The following is a 22,202-nucleotide window of genomic DNA, read 5'->3' as shown; positions in this document are numbered from 1 at the left end:
CACTTTCAAACAATTATTGACAACAAACTATTTGCAATTACTTTTCACTCAACGAAGTGACTAGTATATTAAAATAAAACATACATTTTATTCTGCAATCCCCGCTAGTGTGGTGAGCATAAGTGTCAACATTTCGCAACTCAAGCACGCACACCGAACCGACCCGTTGGCTGTCATCAAATGAACGCGCTGCAAATTGTTTGACATCCATTCCTCTTTTTCTTCGATCGTCGGACGATTCACACGTGTGTGTTTCGTACAAAATGGGTCGCCGACCGGCAAGATGTTATCGTTACTGTAAAAACAAACCCTACCCGAAGTCGCGGTTCTGCCGTGGTGTCCCGGACCCCAAAATCCGTATCTTCGACCTGGGTCGCAAGAAGGCATCGGTGGAAGATTTCCCACTCTGCGTGCATCTCGTCTCCGATGAGTACGAACAGCTCAGCTCGGAAGCGCTGGAAGCGGGCCGTATCTGCTGCAATAAGTATCTGGTAAAGTACTGCGGCAAGGACCAGTTCCACATCCGTATGCGGCTGCACCCGTTCCACGTTATTCGCATCAACAAGATGTTGTCCTGTGCCGGAGCTGATCGGTAAGTCTCGTGTATCTAGATTGTGCACCAAATGTCATTGACAAATTGCCACATTCGTTCTCTCTATGATGATATTGCCATTTTCAGAGCATTGGGTTATGAATCTCGCATGATTACTCTTGAAACACGTTGACAATTATCTGATTTTGGTTTCCAATATTTTAGTTCCCGGCATGTGTGAGATTCGTTTTTGACCAATTCTAATCCGCTTGTGTCCTCGTTTTCTTTTTCTTCTTTTCGCTACAGGCTCCAAACGGGAATGCGTGGTGCTTTCGGTAAGCCGCAGGGTACGGTAGCCCGTGTCCACATTGGACAGCCGATCATGTCGGTGCGCTCGAGCGACCGTTACAAGGCGCAGGTCATCGAGGCGCTGCGTCGTGCGAAGTTCAAGTTCCCGGGACGTCAGAAGATCTTCGTTTCGAAGAAGTGGGGCTTCACCAAGTACGACCGCGATGTCTACCAGAAGCACAACGAAGAAGGGCGTCTGGTACAGGACGGATGTGGTGTCCAGTTCCGCAACGATCACGGGCCTCTGGCTAAATGGGAGCAGCACGAACGTAATCGGCTGGCCGCTTAAAGACATCCAGCGTGCGTTTGCAGCAGCTTATCAATTTCTTTTACTTGAAATAAAGTAAACCCCCATTCATCAGTAGAAGAATGATTCGGTTTGCAGTTTAACGGTTTTATTTCTGATATTGCTGATACAACTTCAGCATAAAAATGGTTTCATCGATCCCAATCTCCGCGCTGTAGAGACTCTTGACGCGCAGCTTTACCTTGGCCAATATTTCCTGTTCCGGTGGTGTGAGTGTTTCTAGGATTTCGTTAATGTACGCATCCGATTCGCCGCGCTCCTTCATCGTCTCGACGATGCTCTCCAGCCGCTGGCTCTTCTCAATCAACCGCTTGTTGACGGTCTTATCGTGCGTCAGCCGAGTGATTGAATTATACAGCGCCTTGTAGCTCAACTCCAACAGCATCGATACGATCTGGGACTGGTTTACGTAGAACAGAAAGAAAGATTTCGGTGCACCCGCATTTCCGCCGCCCGGTTTGCGAAACGTTTGAATCTGCAGAAAGTTCTCCTCCAGTAGTTTGTAAGTCAGCTGCTTCGCTTCCTTCGCCGGAACCATGGCTTCCTTTTGGATGTCTTCCTGCTCGACATATTTTTTCATCCGAATCACGCGGAATATGCGGGCCGCTTTGGAACCATACTTTTCAACGATAATATTCTCAATGCAGGCCCACGTTAACTGTTCGAAGATTTTCTTCACGTTCACCGTGAACTGGCCACCGCCCTTGGTGTCAAACTTGGACAGGTATTCGTTCGATTCCATCACGGAGATGTATTGATCGAGGTATCGTAGCATTTCCACATTCTGAGACTTACGCTCGCAGCGCTGCCTGAGGTCAACCAGTGCGATCGGGTTTGAAACTGCCTCCCAAGGGTTGGTTCGTTCCCGCATCAGCTGAAGCAAGTACTTCATGCACTCGCCCGCGTTGCTATCGATGAGTCGTTCGATCGCAGTGACCATGATCGTGTTGCGAAAGTCAATGTGAAACTGTTCCACATTCACAAGCCAGTGCACATTTTCGTCCGGTGCTTTGAGCGCTTTCCCGTCGTGTAGATCCTTCAAGTTTCGCAAGTCTAGTTCCGGCATCACGAACGGGTTAGGAATGTCGTGACACAGTTCCATTAATTCCGCGTTACCATCGTTCGGGTACGGTTCCGGCGCGCGGATTATGTAGTGTTCGTTGGCTAAGTCAACGAATTTGTCTCTTAGCAACGCGAGCGTATTGTTATCCTTGCCGTCCATGTTCGACATCGATTTGACGATAATGTACGATGCCGTCTGGGTACCGGATCGAAGCAGTTCCTCCATCAACACGGCCGATTCGTGCCCGAATTTGGTCTGTATCAGGTGCACGTAGCGAGGGTACCGTAGTATCATTACTACGTGATCATGGTGAAGACGATATTCGTAAATCCGGCGAGTTTTATTCAGCTCAAATCCTGCCAGGTTGAATTTGATCAATATGGCCAACGATTTGCACACCTAAAACAAGATAAGCGTAAATGTTTTGTGAACTAAAAATCAATGCAATAGTCGGGCTCGGTTCCAAAGTACCTCTGATTTGGTTAATCCCGTGGAGCGGATAATTTGCGACAATGGCTTTGCGATCGACGCAAACAGATCGTCCACCACCGTCCGCACTACTTCCCCGAAATGTTGTTCGATGATGCGCGAGCATAACTTTCCCTGCTGGATGGACATTTTCCACTTTGCATTTGCAAGTTGCTGCTGCACGTTGCAATTATGCTAACACGTTTCGCCGGGCTTTGCTGGCTGTTGTTTACAAGTTTTAGCAGGACAGAGGTGCGTTTTGACAGCTGTCAGCGGTAACGCATTTGTAAACAAACCGAGCTGAAACACACACACGCGCGCAACCGGGAACCGCATCGGAAAAAGTAAACCAATAAAGCTAGATACTGCCGTTGTATCGATAAGAGCTAATGAGATAGTTTCGTAAAACGATGATAGTTACCTTCAAGTAGTTGCAAAACAGCAGACATAATCATGTATCAACCATTGGAAAAGGAAAATTTATTCACCAAATACATCCGGATAGGAGTTGTGGTAGCGGCCTATTGGTGAGTCAACACAAGGCCTGGAGAAAAAGCATTCTTATTTATTACGGAACTAATGCAATTTTGTGTTCGTTTTGTTGTAGGGTTATTTCTATTCTGACGGTGTTTGTGAACAAAGCACTGTTGAGCGGATTGAAACTCGATGCGCCGCTTTTCGTGACGTGGTTTCAAGTGCTCACTTCCTCGTCAATATGTTTCACAATGAGCATGCTAAGCAAACGGTATCCACGCACCGTCACCTTTCCCAACGGCAATCCTTTCGATCGGGATACATTCCGCAAAGTGATCCCTCTATCTATCCTGTTCACGGCCATGATAGCAACGAACAATCTGTGCCTCAAGTACGTCGGTGTTGCATTCTACTACGTCGGTCGTTCTTTGACGACCGTTTTCAACGTGCTGCTGACGTACGGCTTGCTGGGACAGAAAACGAGCACCAAAGCATGTCTGTGCTGTGTGTTAATTGTGGCCGGATTTTGGATCGGAGTCGATCAGGAAAGTTTGACCGAGTCATTTTCGCTGATCGGTACGATATTCGGAGTGCTCGGATCGTTGAGCCTTTCGCTGTACTCGATCTACACTAAACGTACGCTGCAGCACGTCAACCAGGAAGTGTGGTTGCTAAGCTACTACAACAACGTATACTCGGCGGTACTTTTCATTCCACTAATGATCATCAACGGGGAGGTGCAGCACGTGTTAAACTACGAACACTTGGCTGAACCATGGTTTTGGGGTGTGATGACGATTGGAGGCGTATGCGGGTTCGCCATCGGGTTTGTCACAACGCTACAGATTAAGGTAACCTCGCCGCTCACACATAACATTTCCGGTACGGCTAAAGCGTGCGCCCAGACAATCATAGCCACGTCCTGGTACCAGGAAACCAAATCATTCCTCTGGTGGACGTCGAACGTAGTCGTCCTGCTTGGTTCGGCTTTCTACACACGCGTCAAACAGGTTGAAATGGACCAGACGCATCGCGAACAAATGAATAGTCAGAAGGTGTGAGTAACAGTGTTTTAGTTGTATGTCTTATCTCCTTAAACAAAAGTACACAGGTATTGAACTTTTTGAACAAAGGTATCTTAAAAATAAAACAATTAACATATAGTGCACTTTCAAGCGAACCGTAGCTCTCACAGAGTGTTCGCGCTTGTGTGCTGCTGCACTGACTAACTGAGTGTTTTAACCTTTGACTGCGGGATATATTCGTGGCCCTTGTTCTGCTGCCACAGCTCGATCGCCCCGTTTACGATCATATCAGCCGTTTCCTGTTCGTTTTTTATCTGGTGAGAAAAAAGAAAAAAATCTATTCATTCTGGCTTTGCTTCGATCGCGCCACTGTTACTTACACTATCGATGCATTCGAAGAGACTCTTTTGATCCACACAACGGAGGACCCGCCGTCGCAGCATGCGCAATATTTCGATCATTACGAAAACCACAATTTTGATTGCTCCTCCACATATCTTATCCCAGATGCGAATCAATGCCGGTTCCGACAGCACACCGGCAAAGAATGATCGGTACCAATCGGACAGTGGCAGTGCGGTTAACATATCACAGGACTTTAAATGGATGTACAATCCATTATCTTCCTTTTCCAGTATGGTATACGTTAGATCGGAAAGCTTGCCCATTTCCAAGGACACCTCTTCGGAGTAGTCGTACAAACTTTTTGCCATCCAGTACGTTTCGATGTCGTTATCGAAAATTTCCAACAACACTTTTGTAATGTTACAGAAATGGCTTTCTTGCTGTGGACAGAACATGTGCGATAAGGACGTTTATCGATCGATACATTATGCACCCATTTGTTCACACTTACGGTAATGTCTCGACCGAGGTACAACTGTTTTTTCTCCAACAGCCACATTGCATACAGCACCCGAGAGGTTGGTGTATTCTCATCTACTATTCGCATCGTTTTCAACGCTTTTAGCAAATCGTTATACACAGCTACCCGTTGCTCCATGACGTATTCCCGGGATTTATCATATACCGGTGTGACGCCTGAGGGCCAGACGAAGGTTAGCAAAGGTAGCACAAATAATCCTTTAGGCGCCTATCCTTGTGGCAATACTTACCGAGCAGAGAATTCCACAGAACAGTTCCATGTATTTTGGGAACGGTGAACCGAATGCAGAACTGTGTCAACTTGGTCAGATTGAGCGGTTTCTCCTTCAGAAGGATTTCCAAAGATTTCCGTTCTTCTACCCCACGGCAGCCAACCTTCTCGTAGTAGGTTGAACGAAAATTACGTTCATCTGCCATTTTTACTATCGCGATTACGATTTGTAACAAGCAGATTGCAACAAAAGTACCTGATCACATTAGGTTCAAGAGATCGGGGAAACTTTGTGTAATTTAGCTTCTTTTGTTGCAGCGAAATGTTTATGAAAACAAAGTTCGCACCAACACACCGACGTGCTGTTATTGACAGTTCCGCACCGTATCACCTGATTGTCAAACTTCGGAAAGTTTGCTCGCCCTTCGGCTTTTGCGTCCCAGTGAAAATACTCCGATAATCATATAACAACAAATATTCAAAAGCTGCACTTACTGTCGTTATTTGAACTTACAGATGTAATGACTTTATCATATTGTTATAGGCTTTACCACTTTTGCATGTCCTCTAAATTGGATCGTTCAAGCATTTTACTTTTTTTCATTTGTGTGAGCACCACATGAAACATCGTAGGTCATTATAAAAATGATAGAGTTTACTTGCTTACAGAAGTCCTTAACACCGCTTACGCTCTAGTCCCACCCATTTAAATTGCTTCTCATTCTGGCTGTTGCATCAATACCATCACTCTATACATCTAATTCGTGTCCACCACACTCCTCTTTTCATGTAAATTTTATGGGTTGGGTAGTCCGGTGTCATTTTTAGGACATGACCAGCCAACCATTATGGGTTTCACATGGACCACCCTTCCTCACGTTTGAGATCAAACAGTTGGGTTGTCCGGTGTCATTTTCAGGACAGGACCACCCAACCATTATGGGTTCCATATGGACCTTCATCATATTGAGATCAAACATCTTTCCGAGCATTCGATCGCGAAAGATTTTAAAAGAACTTTATCAGTTTTGAACCGAATATATTATTATTTTTAATATTATACAGTCTCTGCTTCATTATTTTGAGTGGAGAAGTGTAGTATTAGTATAACTGGTTGACAGCCAAAACCCTTGGAAGTATCATAAGATCTTTTGCTCGATCTTTTAGTAAGTATCTGAAAAAAAAAAGAAGAGCCTCAATGCAAAGATGTCATCTGCATATGCCAGGATCTGGATTGACTTATAGATGCTGATCCAAAAATTTCCTATTCTGAGTCGCGGATGGCAGGAGCTATCTACCGAGCTCTGCCTGAATTTTCCATTCAGATATGGGTATAATCCTGTCAAAAAGCTATAAACAGAAGGCCAAGACCTGTAGACCGTAGAACAAAAGAAGAGGATAAAGTAACTGGATATCGTCGAACAACTTATGCACTAAAGTAACAAAGGCATTTTCGAATTTTCGTACTAGTTTATTTGTTGATAAAGTCATTCATTTTAACTTTCAGTCCTCAGATAAAGATTGGTCCAAAATTGATCTATTTTGTATACCTACGCTACCTTACTTACTTCCTAGTGGGGAGGAAAACAAAAAAAAAACATCTACTACATCCAACAACACGGTAAAAGCAAATAGCATCAACAATTCCTAATCTAATCGTTCAAAATCGTTAGAAAATGTACTAAATAAAACCCACAGTGCGTGTGTGTGTGCGTGACTGCGTCATTCTGCATACAAGACCTTTCGTATATCTTCTAGTTGTCCCTTCTTCAGTTAGGAATAAAACAATCCTACTACCAACACAATTCTGCTCTATGGCTTACAACATTTACTAAAGCTAAACCGGCTCCAAAAGCAGTTTTTGGCTGTTGGGAGACGGAGCACCAACCCATCGCAAACTCCGTCCTGTTGTACTATTACGTCCTGTTGTATTATTAGTTTTCTTAACAATGTCGGGTGGCGGCCACCCGCTACAATGTGTTCTCGGACGCCCCATTCGCTGTAAGCAGCACCGACCGTCATTAATAAATCTTCACATCGTTGCAAACGGCAAAACACAGAAATGGGCACGCCTTCCTAATTAAAGCTAGCAAATCATCCAACCACCTTATGTGCCATCTAATGGACACCTGTTGATTCGTAACGGCCATCAATCAAGCCCTTGTTGGGGAAGCCTAGCCTAGCCCGGCGGTTTTGGACCATTTGGCGTGCCATCGACCGGCGATCTCGCACTACTGCTCCCCGTATGGACACAGCGGTCATCTTTTTCGTTTGTGCTTCTACTAGCTACCGTGGTCCCTAGTGGCTGATTGATTTTGTGTTGCTCATTGCTTCAGCTAACTTTTTGACATTATTAGCTACCAGGCGAGTAGAGTAAATTAGCCGGCATTGCTCTATACGCGGGGATTGCTTTAGTCGCCCATGCTAAACTTTCTACCGCAAACAATGCTTAGAGCTCTGTACAGCACGTGCAAAGTGCAGTGCGCGATGTGCAAATTTCTCACCGTACCGGGGTGTGGTGTAGAAATAACGCCCTCCACGCCATAGCCATAGCCACGTCCTGGTACCAGGAAACCAAATCATTCCTCTGGTGGACGTCGAACGTAGTCGTCCTGCTTGGTTCGGCTTTCTACACACGCGTCAAACAGGTTGAAATGGACCAGACGCATCGCGAACAAATGAATAGTCAGAAGGTGTGAGTAACAGTGTTTTAGTTGTATGTCTTATCTCCTTAAACAAAAGTACACAGGTATTGAACTTTTTGAACAAAGGTATCTTAAAAATAAAACAATTAACATATAGTGCACTTTCAAGCGAACCGTAGCTCTCACAGAGTGTTCGCGCTTGTGTGCTGCTGCACTGACTAACTGAGTGTTTTAACCTTTGACTGCGGGATATATTCGTGGCCCTTGTTCTGCTGCCACAGCTCGATCGCCCCGTTTACGATCATATCAGCCGTTTCCTGTTCGTTTTTTATCTGGTGAGAAAAAAGAAAAAAATCTATTCATTCTGGCTTTGCTTCGATCGCGCCACTGTTACTTACACTATCGATGCATTCGAAGAGACTCTTTTGATCCACACAACGGAGGACCCGCCGTCGCAGCATGCGCAATATTTCGATCATTACGAAAACCACAATTTTGATTGCTCCTCCACATATCTTATCCCAGATGCGAATCAATGCCGGTTCCGACAGCACACCGGCAAAGAATGATCGGTACCAATCGGACAGTGGCAGTGCGGTTAACATATCACAGGACTTTAAATGGATGTACAATCCATTATCTTCCTTTTCCAGTATGGTATACGTTAGATCGGAAAGCTTGCCCATTTCCAAGGACACCTCTTCGGAGTAGTCGTACAAACTTTTTGCCATCCAGTACGTTTCGATGTCGTTATCGAAAATTTCCAACAACACTTTTGTAATGTTACAGAAATGGCTTTCTTGCTGTGGACAGAACATGTGCGATAAGGACGTTTATCGATCGATACATTATGCACCCATTTGTTCACACTTACGGTAATGTCTCGACCGAGGTACAACTGTTTTTTCTCCAACAGCCACATTGCATACAGCACCCGAGAGGTTGGTGTATTCTCATCTACTATTCGCATCGTTTTCAACGCTTTTAGCAAATCGTTATACACAGCTACCCGTTGCTCCATGACGTATTCCCGGGATTTATCATATACCGGTGTGACGCCTGAGGGCCAGACGAAGGTTAGCAAAGGTAGCACAAATAATCCTTTAGGCGCCTATCCTTGTGGCAATACTTACCGAGCAGCGAATTCCACAGAACAGTTCGATGTATTTTGGGAACGGTGAACCGAATGCAGAACTGTGTCAACTTGGTCAGATTGAGCGGTTTCTCCTTCAGAAGGATTTCCAAAGATTTCCGTTCTTCTACCCCACGGCAGCCAACCTTCTCGTAGTAGGTTGAACGAAAATTACGTTCATCTGCCATTTTTACTATCGCGATTACGATTTGTAACAAGCAGATTGCAACAAAAGTACCTGATCACATTAGGTTCAAGAGATCGGGGAAACTTTGTGTAATTTAGCTTCTTTTGTTGCAGCGAAATGTTTATGAAAACAAAGTTCGCACCAACACACCGACGTGCTGTTATTGACAGTTCCGCACCGTATCACCTGATTGTCAAACTTCGGAAAGTTTGCTCGCCCTTCGGCTTTTGCGTCCCAGTGAAAATACTCCGATAATCATATAACAACAAATATTCAAAAGCTGCACTTACTGTCGTTATTTGAACTTACAGATGTAATGACTTTATCATATTGTTATAGGCTTTACCACTTTTGCATGTCCTCTAAATTGGATCGTTCAAGCATTTTACTTTTTTTCATTTGTGTGAGCACCACATGAAACATCGTAGGTCATTATAAAAATGATAGAGTTTACTTGCTTACAGAAGTCCTTAACACCGCTTACGCTCTAGTCCCACCCATTTAAATTGCTTCTCATTCTGGCTGTTGCATCAATACCATCACTCTATACATCTAATTCGTGTCTACCACACTCCTCTTTTCATGTAAATTTTATGGGTTGGGTAGTCCGGTGTCATTTTTAGGACATGACCAGCCAACCATTATGGGTTTCACATGGACCACCCTTCCTCACGTTTGAGATCAAACAGTTGGGTTGTCCGGTGTCATTTTCAGGACAGGACCACCCAACCATTATGGGTTCCATATGGACCTTCATCATATTGAGATCAAACATCTTTCCGAGCATTCGATCGCGAAAGATTTTAAAAGAACTTTATCAGTTTTGAACCGAATATATTATTATTTTTAATATTATACAGTCTCTGCTTCATTATTTTGAGTGGAGAAGTGTAGTATTAGTATAACTGGTTGACAGCCAAAACCCTTGGAAGTATCATAAGATCTTTTGCTCGATCTTTTAGTAAGTATCTGAAAAAAAAAAGAAGAGCCTCAATGCAAAGATGTCATCTGCATATGCCAGGATCTGGATTGACTTATAGATGCTGATCCAAAAATTTCCTATTCTGAGTCGCGGATGGCAGGAGCTATCTACCGAGCTCTGCCTGAATTTTCCATTCAGATATGGGTATAATCCTGTCAAAAAGCTATAAACAGAAGGCCAAGACCTGTAGACCGTAGAACAAAAGAAGAGGATAAAGTAACTGGATATCGTCGAACAACTTATGCACTAAAGTAACAAAGGCATTTTCGAATTTTCGTACTAGTTTATTTGTTGATAAAGTCATTCATTTTAACTTTCAGTCCTCAGATAAAGATTGGTCCAAAATTGATCTATTTTGTATACCTACGCTACCTTACTTACTTCCTAGTGGGGAGGAAAACAAAAAAAAAACATCTACTACATCCAACAACACGGTAAAAGCAAATAGCATCAACAATTCCTAATCTAATCGTTCAAAATCGTTAGAAAATGTACTAAATAAAACCCACAGTGCGTGTGTGTGTGCGTGACTGCGTCATTCTGCATACAAGACCTTTCGTATATCTTCTAGTTGTCCCTTCTTCAGTTAGGAATAAAACAATCCTACTACCAACACAATTCTGCTCTATGGCTTACAACATTTACTAAAGCTAAACCGGCTCCAAAAGCAGTTTTTGGCTGTTGGGAGACGGAGCACCAACCCATCGCAAACTCCGTCCTGTTGTACTATTTCGTTGTATTACAACAAATTGCCATTGTACTTGGTGAAGGCTTCGTCCCAGAACTGTAACCGCTCAGCTTCGGGATTTGACCGGGTCTCGAGCGCACCGGTAATGTCCAGGTACGGTAGTTCGGTCATCGTTTTCGGTATTACCGACGGCCAGCTGATGCTGAGCAGCAGTTCATCTTCTCCGAACGGTGTGGGATTGCTGAAATTATTGTGGTAAGAAGCAAAGAAGGTTTGTGACAACAAGAAAAAAAGACGTTAAAGTTTAATTAGTTTTCTTAACAATGTCGGGTGGCGGCCACCCGCTACAATGTGTTCTCGGACGCCCCATTCGCTGTAAGCAGCACCGACCGTCATTAATAAATCTTCACATCGTTGCAAACGGCAAAACACAGAAATGGGCACGCCTTCCTAATTAAAGCTAGCAAATCATCCAACCACCTTATGTGCCATCTAATGGACACCTGTTGATTCGTAACGGCCATCAATCAAGCCCTTGTTGGGGAAGCCTAGCCTAGCCCGGCGGTTTTGGACCATTTGGCGTGCCATCGACCGGCGATCTCGCACTACTGCTCCCCGTATGGACACAGCGGTCATCTTTTTCGTTTGTGCTTCTACTAGCTACCGTGGTCCCTAGTGGCTGATTGATTTTGTGTTGCTCATTGCTTCAGCTAACTTTTTGACATTATTAGCTACCAGGCGAGTAGAGTAAATTAGCCGGCATTGCTCTATACGCGGGGATTGCTTTAGTCGCCCATGCTAAACTTTCTACCGCAAACAATGCTTAGAGCTCTGTACAGCACGTGCAAAGTGCAGTGCGCGATGTGCAAATTTCTCACCGTACCGGGGTGTGGTGTAGAAATAACGCCCTCCGAAATGTGGTAGCGTTTAAGTGATTGCTGCAGAGTTGAAAACTTTTGCTACAGGCGCAACTGTGCAGTTCAAGACCACCGCCACCACCAGAGCCGGAAGGGTCAGCTAGCTCCGGACTGATGAGGTGCAGAAAGGGAGAGCCACCTTTCGGAACTTAATCATCATGAATGTCTTCGGATCGCTTCCAAAAAAAAATCTAAAAAAGCGGTCAGCTCTGCCGATGGATGGATGTAGTAGCCCTGTTAGGTAGTATCGCGCAGCACTCAGGCAAGGTCTTTTGTAAGGCCCATAGGTGGCATAGGTTCGAGGGCGACTGTTGTGCCGCAAAACGGCGAAGGAAAGCCGGTTCGTACGACGTACGAGTGAATCGAGTTTTTCCACCCGTGGCCAACGGGTATTTTTCGCGAACCACAGCCGATCTGATGGTGTGATTGTAAATGCGGTTACATAAGGAAATGCGAAACAAAACCAAACACCACAGGCAATAGGGGAACGCTCAGGTTTGACACTAGCATCGCACGGGAGTATTTCCCTCCCAATTGTCCCTTTTTTTTGGAGCAAAGGCTCGCCCAAAAACAACTCGCCACGTCCATCGGTGGTAGGAGGTATGGTGGTTATCTTTAACAACCACACCAAGAAGGCACCAACCATGTGTTTGCCTCTCATGGTTATTGTTTTCGCTTTTTTGCATAACTTCTTTGCGCACACGCACCTTTAACACGGCGATCGGTGTTTTCATTATCTTCGGTTGGCAGAAGCAAACTAGCAAACGGCGCGGCACGTGTGTAATGGAAAGCGCTAAACTCCCTGTGTCAAGCCTTCGGAATGGTGTTTCGCTTGTATCGATCGCGTGCCCAAGCCGGTAAGGAGGTTGCACAGCTTGCCGTACTTAATGATTAGCGCTGGTACCGAGAGGTTTGCCACGTGGAGTGGAATTTGTAAAAGCAAAGATTGGCTTATGAGTAACGTAAGCAACAACAACAAAATGATGAGAAGAGATTTTTTGTTCAGTTCCTTGGTGAGTGATTTGGGACAGATGTGCTTCTGATTACATATGCGTATATGGGAAATTGGGAACAGTTGCTCTATTCGTTCAGTACAAATTTGGGAGTGGAAGACCGGTGTGATGTCCAGTATGATCTATCGTAAAGTAAGAGCAATGTTTGACTTCAAATATAACTAATGTTGAGGCAAGAGTTTTTGGTCAACTACGGGTCAGAACATCTATTTTGATGGAGTTGATGGATTATCCTGGCTAATCCATCCAGCCGCTTGGCCTCTGATTCTGGTCCAGTCAACAGATTTGACGTGTTAGAAGCTTCCAACATTCACATTGCTCAGGGCATCCGCGGAACTTAATCCACCAATGGCTATAGCTAAGGTCTCAGCTGCCGAAGAGCCGAAGATTAAATTATCTGTTGTAATTTTGTTTGTATTACTATTAAAGTTGGTATATTTTTTTAAAATAAGTACCAGGTATTATGTGAGGACCGTCCATCATTTGCACCAAGCCTTATAGATAACACGGTAAAACATTATTTTTACACGCAGGCAAAGACAAAACACAATAAATAATTTAAAACATTATGCAAGAGCTCCAAAGAAAAGGGAATGTGCTTAATGTTTCCAAGGAAGCCCACCGAAAAGCTTACGTTATCATTTTTGAATGCTTCTGTCGCAATGCAGTAAATATATGCAGTAAGTGTAATGTGGAACTAAAAAAAACCCTCATCCACTCCACAATAATCGATGCGCCGTTTTCAAGCAAAAATTAAAACATTTGGTATAAATTGTTCAAAAATGTGGACATCGTCACCTTCCCTTTGCAGATGTTGCAGGTGTTGCTGCATAGGCCTGAGATTGAGCAAAAAGCGGCAAAAGATGGTGTTGCACTGGAAGGTGTAATCGTGGGAATGGAGACGCACCGGAATGGTTCACCGTCAGCGTGTGCATGTGTCAGTTAAGTTTTCGGCAGTTCCCAAAATGAGGTCACCGCCGAACTGTAGCGGTAGCGGTAGAGGGCAGGGGGAAAGGATAGGAAAGGAGGAATAAAAAGGGCTTGATTACGCGAAAGGGTCTGTACAACTTTACGAGCATTAAACAAGGGTAGTACTCCATCGGAGAGCAGAAAATAATAGGGACAAAAGAGGGTCAACGATTGAGGTTGCCTGAGCCTACGGTTCATTAAACCTTTGACAACGTGCGCAGGCCTTCTCCCCTACCACATGCACCATTCGCATATCGTTAGCGATTTATTGCATTAAGCGTGGAAAAGCCAAAAAAAAGCTAATTTAATTTTAAAAGTCACAAGCGATCAAAATCTGCCATCGGAAATGTTGCAAATTGATACGTTTCTGTTTAGTTTTTTATACGCACGCTAAACTTGGTAATAAAAGATTATTGCACATCAGCTTATCAACAAACTCGCCGACGTGGGAGCTTCAACAACCTTGAGCAGAAAAGAGCGTTTTGTTTTTCTGTGACGTTTTGTTCAAGTCTGCAGACTTACAACCTTGACCCTGCTTCCACAATGTGTGCTGTTGGTCCAGCCACCATGATACAAATGATCTCAGCCGAGCTGTGTGCCGTTCATTAGTATGCGGCACGGTGTCCTAACGGTTCACTAACGGTGGAAACCCATCGCAAGAGGTGTCTTCTCACAGGAAACCCCAAAAAACAAAAAAAAAACGCCGTCAAAAGGTTGCATAATCAAGTTCCAGCGACCACACCGTTTTACCCCACTGCAATAAAAGCAGTTTAGCCACACCAAACACGATACACGACTGCGAAAGATCGCCACGGTGCGCACACGTTGGCAGACGTTTTTTGTCGAAAGCTTCCTTTCACATGCGCCGATAAGAGATGAACTGCTACGAAATCGCGATGTGTCCCACGGTTTGCGACAACCGTCAGTCGAAATGGCTTTGCCCCACCACTGTACTTACCCGTACTTGGCAAAGTTGGTCCACATGCGGGTCATCTTGTGCATCACTTGCAGCTCGGGCGAGGTGTTGTCTAGCCGCAGGTTTAGCACGCCAAAGTGGAACAGATATCCCAGCTCGTCGCCATGGCATGCACCGGGCCAGTCAATGCCCAGTATCCGCTTGTAGATCCCGAGCGCACCGTCGTACGCGAACCGATAGACCCAGGTCGAGTTGAGCCCGTTGTGGGACGCGTGCAATCGGGCGTAGTCGGAGATGCCGTGCAGGAACATTACATCCGACATGAGCTGTGAACCGGAGACCGCGCATTAAGTGAGACAAAAGGCTTTGCAAATGTGATCAGAGCTGCCACCGAATGGCCTGCAGACACTTACGTTCATCATCTCCTGAATGGTTTCGTTCGAGACGTGTTTATCGCCCATGTAGAATCGTTTCATTCGGGCCGCAAACTGTCTGCCCTCGTCCGACTCCCGATTCACCTTCAGGTTTAGCGGTATCAACCGCTCAAAGTCTCCGTCGATCGTTTGCAGCAAGTTTGGATCCTTGCGTAATCCTGCATTGCGAAGAGAAACAGGTTAGCAACGGTAGGACAAGCACATCCTGAAAGAGGGCGTGGTAGCTTACGTCGCATAAACAGCATCGCTTCGTGTGAGTTGAAGCCGACAATCACCGGCACATGGTGGTACCGGCCACTCTTCAGCAATTCCAACGGTTCCTCGGCGATAAGTGGTTCCTCGTTCGACGCATCCTCACCGGTCCAATCTTCTAGCGAAGGCACAAACGGTAGTCCGATGCTTTTACGCACATCTTCTGCGGTAAGCGTTTTGAGGGCTGCGTCCACTATCTTCTGAGGGCTCGTACGACGCAGCGCGTCCAGCAGCTCGCCGGTATCGTTCGTCCGAATGCCCAACATGTGGGCGAGCTTAAAGGCACGATCTTTGGTGTTACGGGCGATCGCCCACGGGTTAAGCACTGAACCGCTCTGGGCAATTGCTTTGTGGAACAGGCCCTTGGACAGTGGGGACAGTGTGAGCAGCTGTACCGAAACGGATCCGGCCGATTGTCCGAAGATGGTCACATCCTCCGGATTACCCCCGAATGCGGCAATGTTTTCCTGTACCCAGCGTAGCGCCAACACCTGATCCTTGATGCCAGCATTGCCCGGTGCATCCCGACCAACGCTCAGAAATCCGAGCGGACCGAGCCGATAGTTGAACGTCACCAGCACAACACCGTTCGGCACAAGATAGTCCGGACCGTACAGAAACGCATTACCGGAACCGAACGAGAAAGCTCCGCCATGGATCCACACCATAACCGGCAGCAGCGGATTGTCCTCGCCAACGGGCAGCTCCGGTGAGTACACGTTCAGAAACAAACAGTCCTCGTTACCCTTGAAGTTGTCCAGAATCATGTTGCGATGCGGACAGACGGAACCTTCGCGCGTTGCACTGCGCACACCTTTCCACGGTTCCTCGGGCAGTGGGGCCCGGAACCGTAGCTCACCAACCGGGGGCTGCCCGTACCGGATGCCTTTGAATGCATAGAACGAACCGGAACCGCCACCCTTCACCTGCTGCAGCCGTCCCTCCAGGGCGCCGTTCCGCGTGAGGATGATGGCACGGGACTCGCGCTTGAACGAACTCACCACATCTCGCACGAAGCCCATCGTCGTTCGCGGTATGATCCGAACGAGGGAGTTGATCGAGTCGGAGTCACGTGCAATGCCGGTGAACGTTTTCCATGCTGCCGTTTCCTGCGCATCGAAGGTCGTTAGAAAGTGGTTAGACGTTCTTGGGAGAAATTGGGCAATTTATGGCAAATTGCAACTATTTTTAAATTACTCGCGAAACAGCGTTATGGTCGATTTGCTTATTCCCGGACGTAATGTCTTAATCAAAGCGCATCAGCCCAAATTGTGTCTGCTAATACTGTCTGATTTCAAAGTGCAATCCAAAATGGTGATTCATACAACTTAAAAGGTACAATGTTTAAATCATATGCCAATATTGCTTTTCGTTATTCTGTTCGTCAACTTACATCTATTTGGATCGTACTCGATGACAAATTGGTCTTCAAAGAACGTGTTGTTGAAATCTTGAATTGAACCCAAACTGGTGATTTCGAGACGCAATATGTCTACGGACCCAAAACTGTTGGTATCCGTCTGATATCGAGGGTTTCACTGCAATCGAAAGCATTCAAAGACATTTCACTTTAGTCGTTGATCTACGTGCATTTGGTTCTCCATTATCTCGTCTTTGTTGGGGTGGTCCGGTGGCTGAGGCGACATTGGCGCCGGTCTTCACACGGCAGGACCAGGGTTTAATTCCCATCCAGACCGCCTCCCCCCCGTACGCAGGGCTGACTTCTTTGCTATACGAGTTTAAATCAAGTCACAGAAAGCCAGAAATGGCAGGCCGATACCTCTCGAGGTTGTAGTGCCAAGGAAGAAGAAGTATATCGTCTTCTAGTTGGACTTGGTTCTTAAATTGAAATATATTTCCTAGTTAATGCCTGCTCTATTGGACGCTCTGCCAAACGTAGGATCTAAAACGGCCAGCAAGTGACGGTTACAGAGGCCGCGCAAACGTAAATCAACGCTAGGCAATATCAACAGTAAGCGGTTGGCATGTTTCCATAACATAACATCGCCTCGTGGTTAAGAAAAGATCGCTAAAGTTCTGCGTAGCTGACATAATAAGTTTTGCAAGTGCCGTTAGGTTCTGAAGCAAGAAAGTGAATTAAGGAAATTACTGTATCATATATGAGGGCCGGCAAGCCGACAATTCATCAGTAGTTGCACTAGAACTCAACATAAGCGGTCTTTTGATTTAGGAAAATTCTTACTTGCCCCAAGCTGCCGCTCATCATCACCGAGCTTATATTATCCGAAAACTAATGTGCCTAGACTCCCTCCTCATACTGTATAGGTTCTCGACCGCGTGGAACAACGAGCGTAAGAGGTTAATACTGGGAACCGCGGTACAAAGTCGTATGATTGAGTCAATCTCAATCCAGTTACCCATAATTCAAAATTCCTTCCTTCTCCTTTGCTGTCCACTAATGTTAGTTTTTCGATCTATGTCTTGAAGCCTGATGTTTAAGCCTTTACAATAGAAGTCTAAATAAAGATTGCAGGAGTAATTTAAATGATGCTTGGTTTGATCCAATGCCAGCTGTCACGATCAAGCAAGACATCTTCAATCGATCACTCTAACGATCCTCTAGTTCACATAGGTTATGGCTGTTAGAAGTAATGACCCATAGGTGAAAAAAAGAACGTCGAAAGCAAACTACACCGCCTAGGCAAGTCATCCAATACCTCTCAAGGTTCTATTTCTGCTTTAAGCACTCCCGCTAGCTAGAGAATCAAACCATCACACAATTTCGCTCACTCTTCGAATCGTGTTAATCTCCCTCGCTCGGGTGCATCGTAGCGTAATGCCGTAAAGCCTTCGGTGGAGCGGTACTGGATGCACCTGTCGTTTCGCGGCAGTTGACTGGCCAAGCATTAATTAACAGTCAAAGCGCACGGAGCCTCGCCCCCCGTCTTACCACACACCAAAGGTCTTAAACGGTCGCAACCTTGCCATTGGACGAAGGTCACTTGCCGTGGGTTTCTTACTACAATTATTTCTCTCTCTCTCTCTCCCTCTAGTTTGGTGAGCATGGTAGGCACAATTTCACTATTGCTTTCGATCATGCATTGCATTACTCCTATCCAGTTATGCCCGGAGGCCAAGACCTTCTTTTCTTTCCGCATCCGTGGCATAGAGTCGCGGTGGAGATGAATTGGCCGGTACTTGACGTGAGGTCACGAGTCACGCTCGGTGCGCTACGAGTGTCATTTTCGTTTGCCGTTTTGTGTGTCAATTTTTAATGCTCACACATACATTATCTAGCACCGGGGTGGGTTGGTTACGGTGCCTTCCTCTTTCCTTTCTCTTCGGCTGTTTTTGCTTCACTTCCCAAGGAATGGGCGCTGGAGCGATCGCCGCTAATGCGCGTTCCATGTTCCATGTGTACACTGATAGATTAATGCCGTCACTGCAGTACAGAGGATGGGACAATGGGGGAAGAAAACAAGTTAACCTAAAAAACACCATTCTATGCCAACCATCACTTCAAATGAACAGTGTGGTGCAAGATTAAAGTTATTTTAGTAACGCTTAAGGACAAGGACGCATCTTAAGCACAGGTGAAGATTAATTAGAAGCCCTACGCGACAAGGCCACGAACATAAGCTACTCATAGAGCGTCGATTGATATGCCACATTTCAAACAACCCATGCTCGGCGCAAGGAATGTGACTGTCCAATCTTTCCCACCATTTACCGCCCTACTGCTAATTGGTCCGAGAGCTTTCAGCATCCTAAAGCACGTTAAAAAAAGGCCTTAAACTGACATCTAACGCGACATGGGCTGGGGGCCGTCCGGTGAAAGCCTTCGCACCTTCACTGGTGACTTTTGTTTTTGTGCTTTGTGCTTTGTTCTCCATCGCTATTAGCCGATTGTGGAGGTGGATAGCAGCTTTAATCCAACAATCTTAAACAATAGTCTTCGATCATGGCGCGACACATTTTAATTGCAGTTTGCCGTTGAAAATGTGCATTTGCATGACAGACGATTGACGGTTTGATAATTTGAATCACTCCCTCCGCCAATGCGTTACACAACACAACGAGTGCGTGACTTTTAATGACAATTGAAGAAGATAACCAAAATTACCGTAAAAATTATAGGAAAATTTAAATTAGAGTTCAGAGATAAAGAGATTTTAAATAACAAAAAAAAATCTTTTTTGTTTATAATTTAGATTTTTTTTCTTTGGTTTAACTTCAGTTGATTCAGTAAACTTTTCAGAAAGATTAAATCAGCTTTAAATAGTTCATATTTCCTTTACAATACAATGGCGGTCTAGGGCACATTTTATCTCACGACTTTTCAAGCGCTATGCTTAGCGACAAAGGCCCGCCTCTCATTATAATGAAATTAATTGTCGTAAAGCGCTATCCAAGACCCATACTTTAAGAACCGCCTTTTCTATTTTCGTGTATTTGGCTTGCAACAACAAAAAACCAATTCAAAAGCATTCCCAAATGTTTGTGACCTATTTTGACGACCCCAGAAGTGAAAGCTCAGGCACGTTCAAAAAGACAAACGTTTGAAAAAAATATTTGAACTCTGAGCTGTTCGGAGAACCTAGAAAACAGAAACCGCCGTTTCACCGTTCATGCACCCGACAGTCCTCCGATCTTCGCCGCTTTAAGCCATTCGCAAGACATCGACTTCGAAAGACATCAACGCGTCGGCAAGCGACGAACCTTTCACCTCGAGCACGCCCACTCGCCGTTTACCCTTCCGTACGATATTCCTGTTCCATCCCGGCAGCTTACCTTCAATTTGTTCGATAATTGGCCAGCGCTGGCCAAGGCTTCACCGAATGTGGACGGTGGCAGGGCATAGCTGGAGTGTACACCGATGGAAACGAGCGACAGGATCAGCACGCGAAACGCGTACATGGTTCGTCTAACACGTCCTGCTGACCTTCTCCGCCTGGACGAGCTTCTCCCGTTTCTTCCTTTTCCCTCGATAAGGAAGTCCCGAACGGCTGTCTCACGGCGACCGAGAAACAGGTTGCACAAAGCGGCTGTGAACGGAAGTGTAGACAAGAGCATATTTTGATATTGGGTAAAGATAGGTGGCTGTGGGTGCAGCACGGAATTGGTCCACAAAAGCATCAATGTCAGTCAGTCAGGTTTCACCACCATGCCACAACGCGAGTGTTGCGTCTCCGCCTAACACTTCACATTGCGATCACAACGCACAACACACAGCATCAGCGTTCGCGTGTGTGTGGCCCACACCAACAGCGGCCTGTTGGGGAAAGAGGCCCGACAACCCTGAAATGCATCCGCGATTTCGATAAGATTCAACGCGCGTTGTTTAAACTAGAGACGCTTTTCCACCTCCTTCTGTCCACTCGTAGCCACATGTTACGGAACGATGAGACGCATCTTTCGACCGACACGGATCACACGGCTGGGCACGCTGTCTAATGCAGATCGGATCGGTCGAAATCGATATCATTTGAATCCTTGGGCGATAAGGCAGGGCTAGAACTGGCAAAACACCCAAAAAGGCTACCGTAATCGATCTTATGCTTAAACACCTTTAACACGCACCGTCCACTCATCCTTACGATTGCTTCACGCATCACGAACACTTATTGTTTGCATGTTTGCATTCACCGTAACCCATAACTGATCGCCACAACCGCTACTGGTCGCCTTTCTCCAGCGTGTCCAGCCAATATGTTTCGCGCGTTACTCAACGCGAATGGAGGCTTTTGTGAAGTTGTGTGCCAAAAATGCGCCACACCAAAAGGGGGAGTCACCACAAAATTTGGATCGAGTCCTACGTAGTACGAGCTTTTTAACAGCGTTATCGAATGACTTGTTTCAACGGTCTTCTATCTTCTTGATAGAAAATCTGGCTGTTAAAAGGTTTCTTCTCGCAACATAATATAAAGCACAATGCACAAACAAACCTTTTTTCTTCTTCTTTTGGAATCACAAATCGGTTACGCACGCACACACTGAGATAGTACAGTAAATTCGGTATCAAATCACAACACCACTACCGCTTCGTTACGACCGCGTGTCCGTCCGTGGCTGATGCTGGAGCTCGACTGAAACCGAAAGCGCCGTGCTGGTTTTCATATTGCGAGCGCAAACGCGAACCTTTTTCCTCTTCCCCATTCCGTGCGCTCATCGGGGCGCATTGCATAATGCCGGTGGCGCAGTCTCGCAGAGACCCACACGCAAGCAGGCACGCGAGAACAGCACGCGCTGGTGTTGTTAGGTACCGCGGGAAAAAGGAGTGCAGCAACATCGGGCGTCATGCGGATGGCTCTCGCCGAACCGATCGCTCTGAGCAATTGATCGTGGCGATCGCTGGCCAATTCGTGGTGATCGCGACCACCACCGACCGTTGTTTAAAGATCGCTGCCAACACTAGCCGGCCGTGTGGCAATAGGACAGAAGACGTCCGAACAAGTCGTCGTTTTGTTTAAAATCGTGTCGAAGAAGCATTTGCATCAGTAGTGCGCTTTAATTCGTCTATGTCGTCGATCGGATACGGTTAACTTAAAATTTTGACCAGCTTCAGACGGAGAACTGGTTTTAGATTTGGACACCAAAATAGGCCACCCACCGTACAAGCCCCCGTTGGATTGGGTGCGGAAGAAACAGGCTGCTGATTCACTTTATTCTGTGGCGAAATAAAGAAGCTCCCTCGTTTCTTCACCCACATACCGAACGATTCGTTTAATCAAACTAAATTTCCGTCCAAATTCTGGACATCCAGCCAGTTGCAGGTTAGGTCGTTGGATTCCCC

General features: G+C 45.8%; 6 protein-coding genes across 9 annotated transcripts; 2 read left to right on the top strand and 4 right to left on the bottom strand.

Annotated features, from left to right (window-relative positions):
* Positions 1-203: 203 nt before the first annotated feature.
* Positions 204-1,253, top strand: LOC118506947 (60S ribosomal protein L10). Its single transcript, XM_036044765.1, has 2 exons — positions 204-592; positions 839-1,253. Exons 1-2 carry the CDS (start codon positions 264-266, stop codon positions 1,167-1,169), a joined length of 660 nt encoding a protein of 219 aa, XP_035900658.1. The 5' UTR covers positions 204-263; the 3' UTR covers positions 1,170-1,253.
* LOC118506915 (DNA-directed RNA polymerase III subunit RPC3) lies at positions 1,243-3,013 on the bottom strand. The gene is made up of 2 exons (XM_036044710.1): positions 2,722-3,013; positions 1,243-2,649 (listed from the first exon to the last, which is right to left on the bottom strand). The coding sequence occupies exons 1-2, from the start codon at positions 2,866-2,868 to the stop codon at positions 1,276-1,278; spliced, it is 1,521 nt and encodes a 506-aa protein (XP_035900603.1). The 5' UTR covers positions 2,869-3,013; the 3' UTR covers positions 1,243-1,275.
* Positions 3,002-8,180, top strand: LOC118506936 (GDP-fucose transporter 1). Of its 2 annotated transcripts, XM_036044754.1 has the most exons (3): positions 3,034-3,245; positions 3,326-4,117; positions 7,877-8,180. In XM_036044754.1, exons 1-3 carry the CDS (start codon positions 3,172-3,174, stop codon positions 8,010-8,012), a joined length of 1,002 nt encoding a protein of 333 aa, XP_035900647.1. In that variant the 5' UTR covers positions 3,034-3,171; the 3' UTR covers positions 8,013-8,180. The 2 variants fall into 2 exon arrangements, with proteins under 2 accessions (XP_035900646.1, XP_035900647.1); XM_036044753.1 differs by lacking the exon at positions 7,877-8,180 and having other exon boundaries at positions 3,002-3,245; positions 3,326-4,421.
* Positions 4,249-5,702, bottom strand: LOC118506940 (TBC1 domain family member 7-like). The gene is made up of 4 exons (XM_036044758.1): positions 5,333-5,702; positions 5,074-5,258; positions 4,598-5,002; positions 4,249-4,531 (listed from the first exon to the last, which is right to left on the bottom strand). Exons 1-4 carry the CDS (start codon positions 5,517-5,519, stop codon positions 4,418-4,420), a joined length of 891 nt encoding a protein of 296 aa, XP_035900651.1. The 5' UTR covers positions 5,520-5,702; the 3' UTR covers positions 4,249-4,417.
* On the bottom strand, positions 6,764-21,507 carry LOC118506905 (esterase B1). Of its 3 annotated transcripts, XM_036044693.1 has the most exons (7): positions 21,355-21,507; positions 20,201-20,454; positions 15,426-16,557; positions 15,176-15,354; positions 14,805-15,088; positions 10,957-11,188; positions 6,764-7,197 (listed from the first exon to the last, which is right to left on the bottom strand). In XM_036044693.1, the coding sequence occupies exons 2-6, from the start codon at positions 20,324-20,326 to the stop codon at positions 10,999-11,001; spliced, it is 1,911 nt and encodes a 636-aa protein (XP_035900586.1). In that variant the 5' UTR covers positions 20,327-20,454; positions 21,355-21,507; the 3' UTR covers positions 6,764-7,197; positions 10,957-10,998. The 3 variants fall into 3 exon arrangements, with proteins under 3 accessions (XP_035900586.1, XP_035900585.1, XP_035900587.1); XM_036044692.1 differs by lacking the exon at positions 6,764-7,197 and having other exon boundaries at positions 10,523-11,188; XM_036044694.1 differs by lacking the exon at positions 6,764-7,197 and having other exon boundaries at positions 10,523-11,188; positions 20,201-20,456; positions 21,358-21,436.
* On the bottom strand, positions 8,014-9,458 carry LOC118506939 (TBC1 domain family member 7-like). The gene is made up of 4 exons (XM_036044757.1): positions 9,092-9,458; positions 8,833-9,017; positions 8,357-8,761; positions 8,014-8,290 (listed from the first exon to the last, which is right to left on the bottom strand). Exons 1-4 carry the CDS (start codon positions 9,276-9,278, stop codon positions 8,177-8,179), a joined length of 891 nt encoding a protein of 296 aa, XP_035900650.1. The 5' UTR covers positions 9,279-9,458; the 3' UTR covers positions 8,014-8,176.
* Positions 21,508-22,202: the final 695 nt, after the last annotated feature.

This window comes from Anopheles stephensi, chromosome 2, assembly GCF_013141755.1.
Source record: "Anopheles stephensi strain Indian chromosome 2, UCI_ANSTEP_V1.0, whole genome shotgun sequence".
Taxonomy (NCBI): domain Eukaryota; kingdom Metazoa; phylum Arthropoda; class Insecta; order Diptera; family Culicidae; genus Anopheles; species Anopheles stephensi.
Note: the sequence above shows the minus strand (reverse complement) of the source record. Positions and strands in the feature narration are given on the sequence as shown.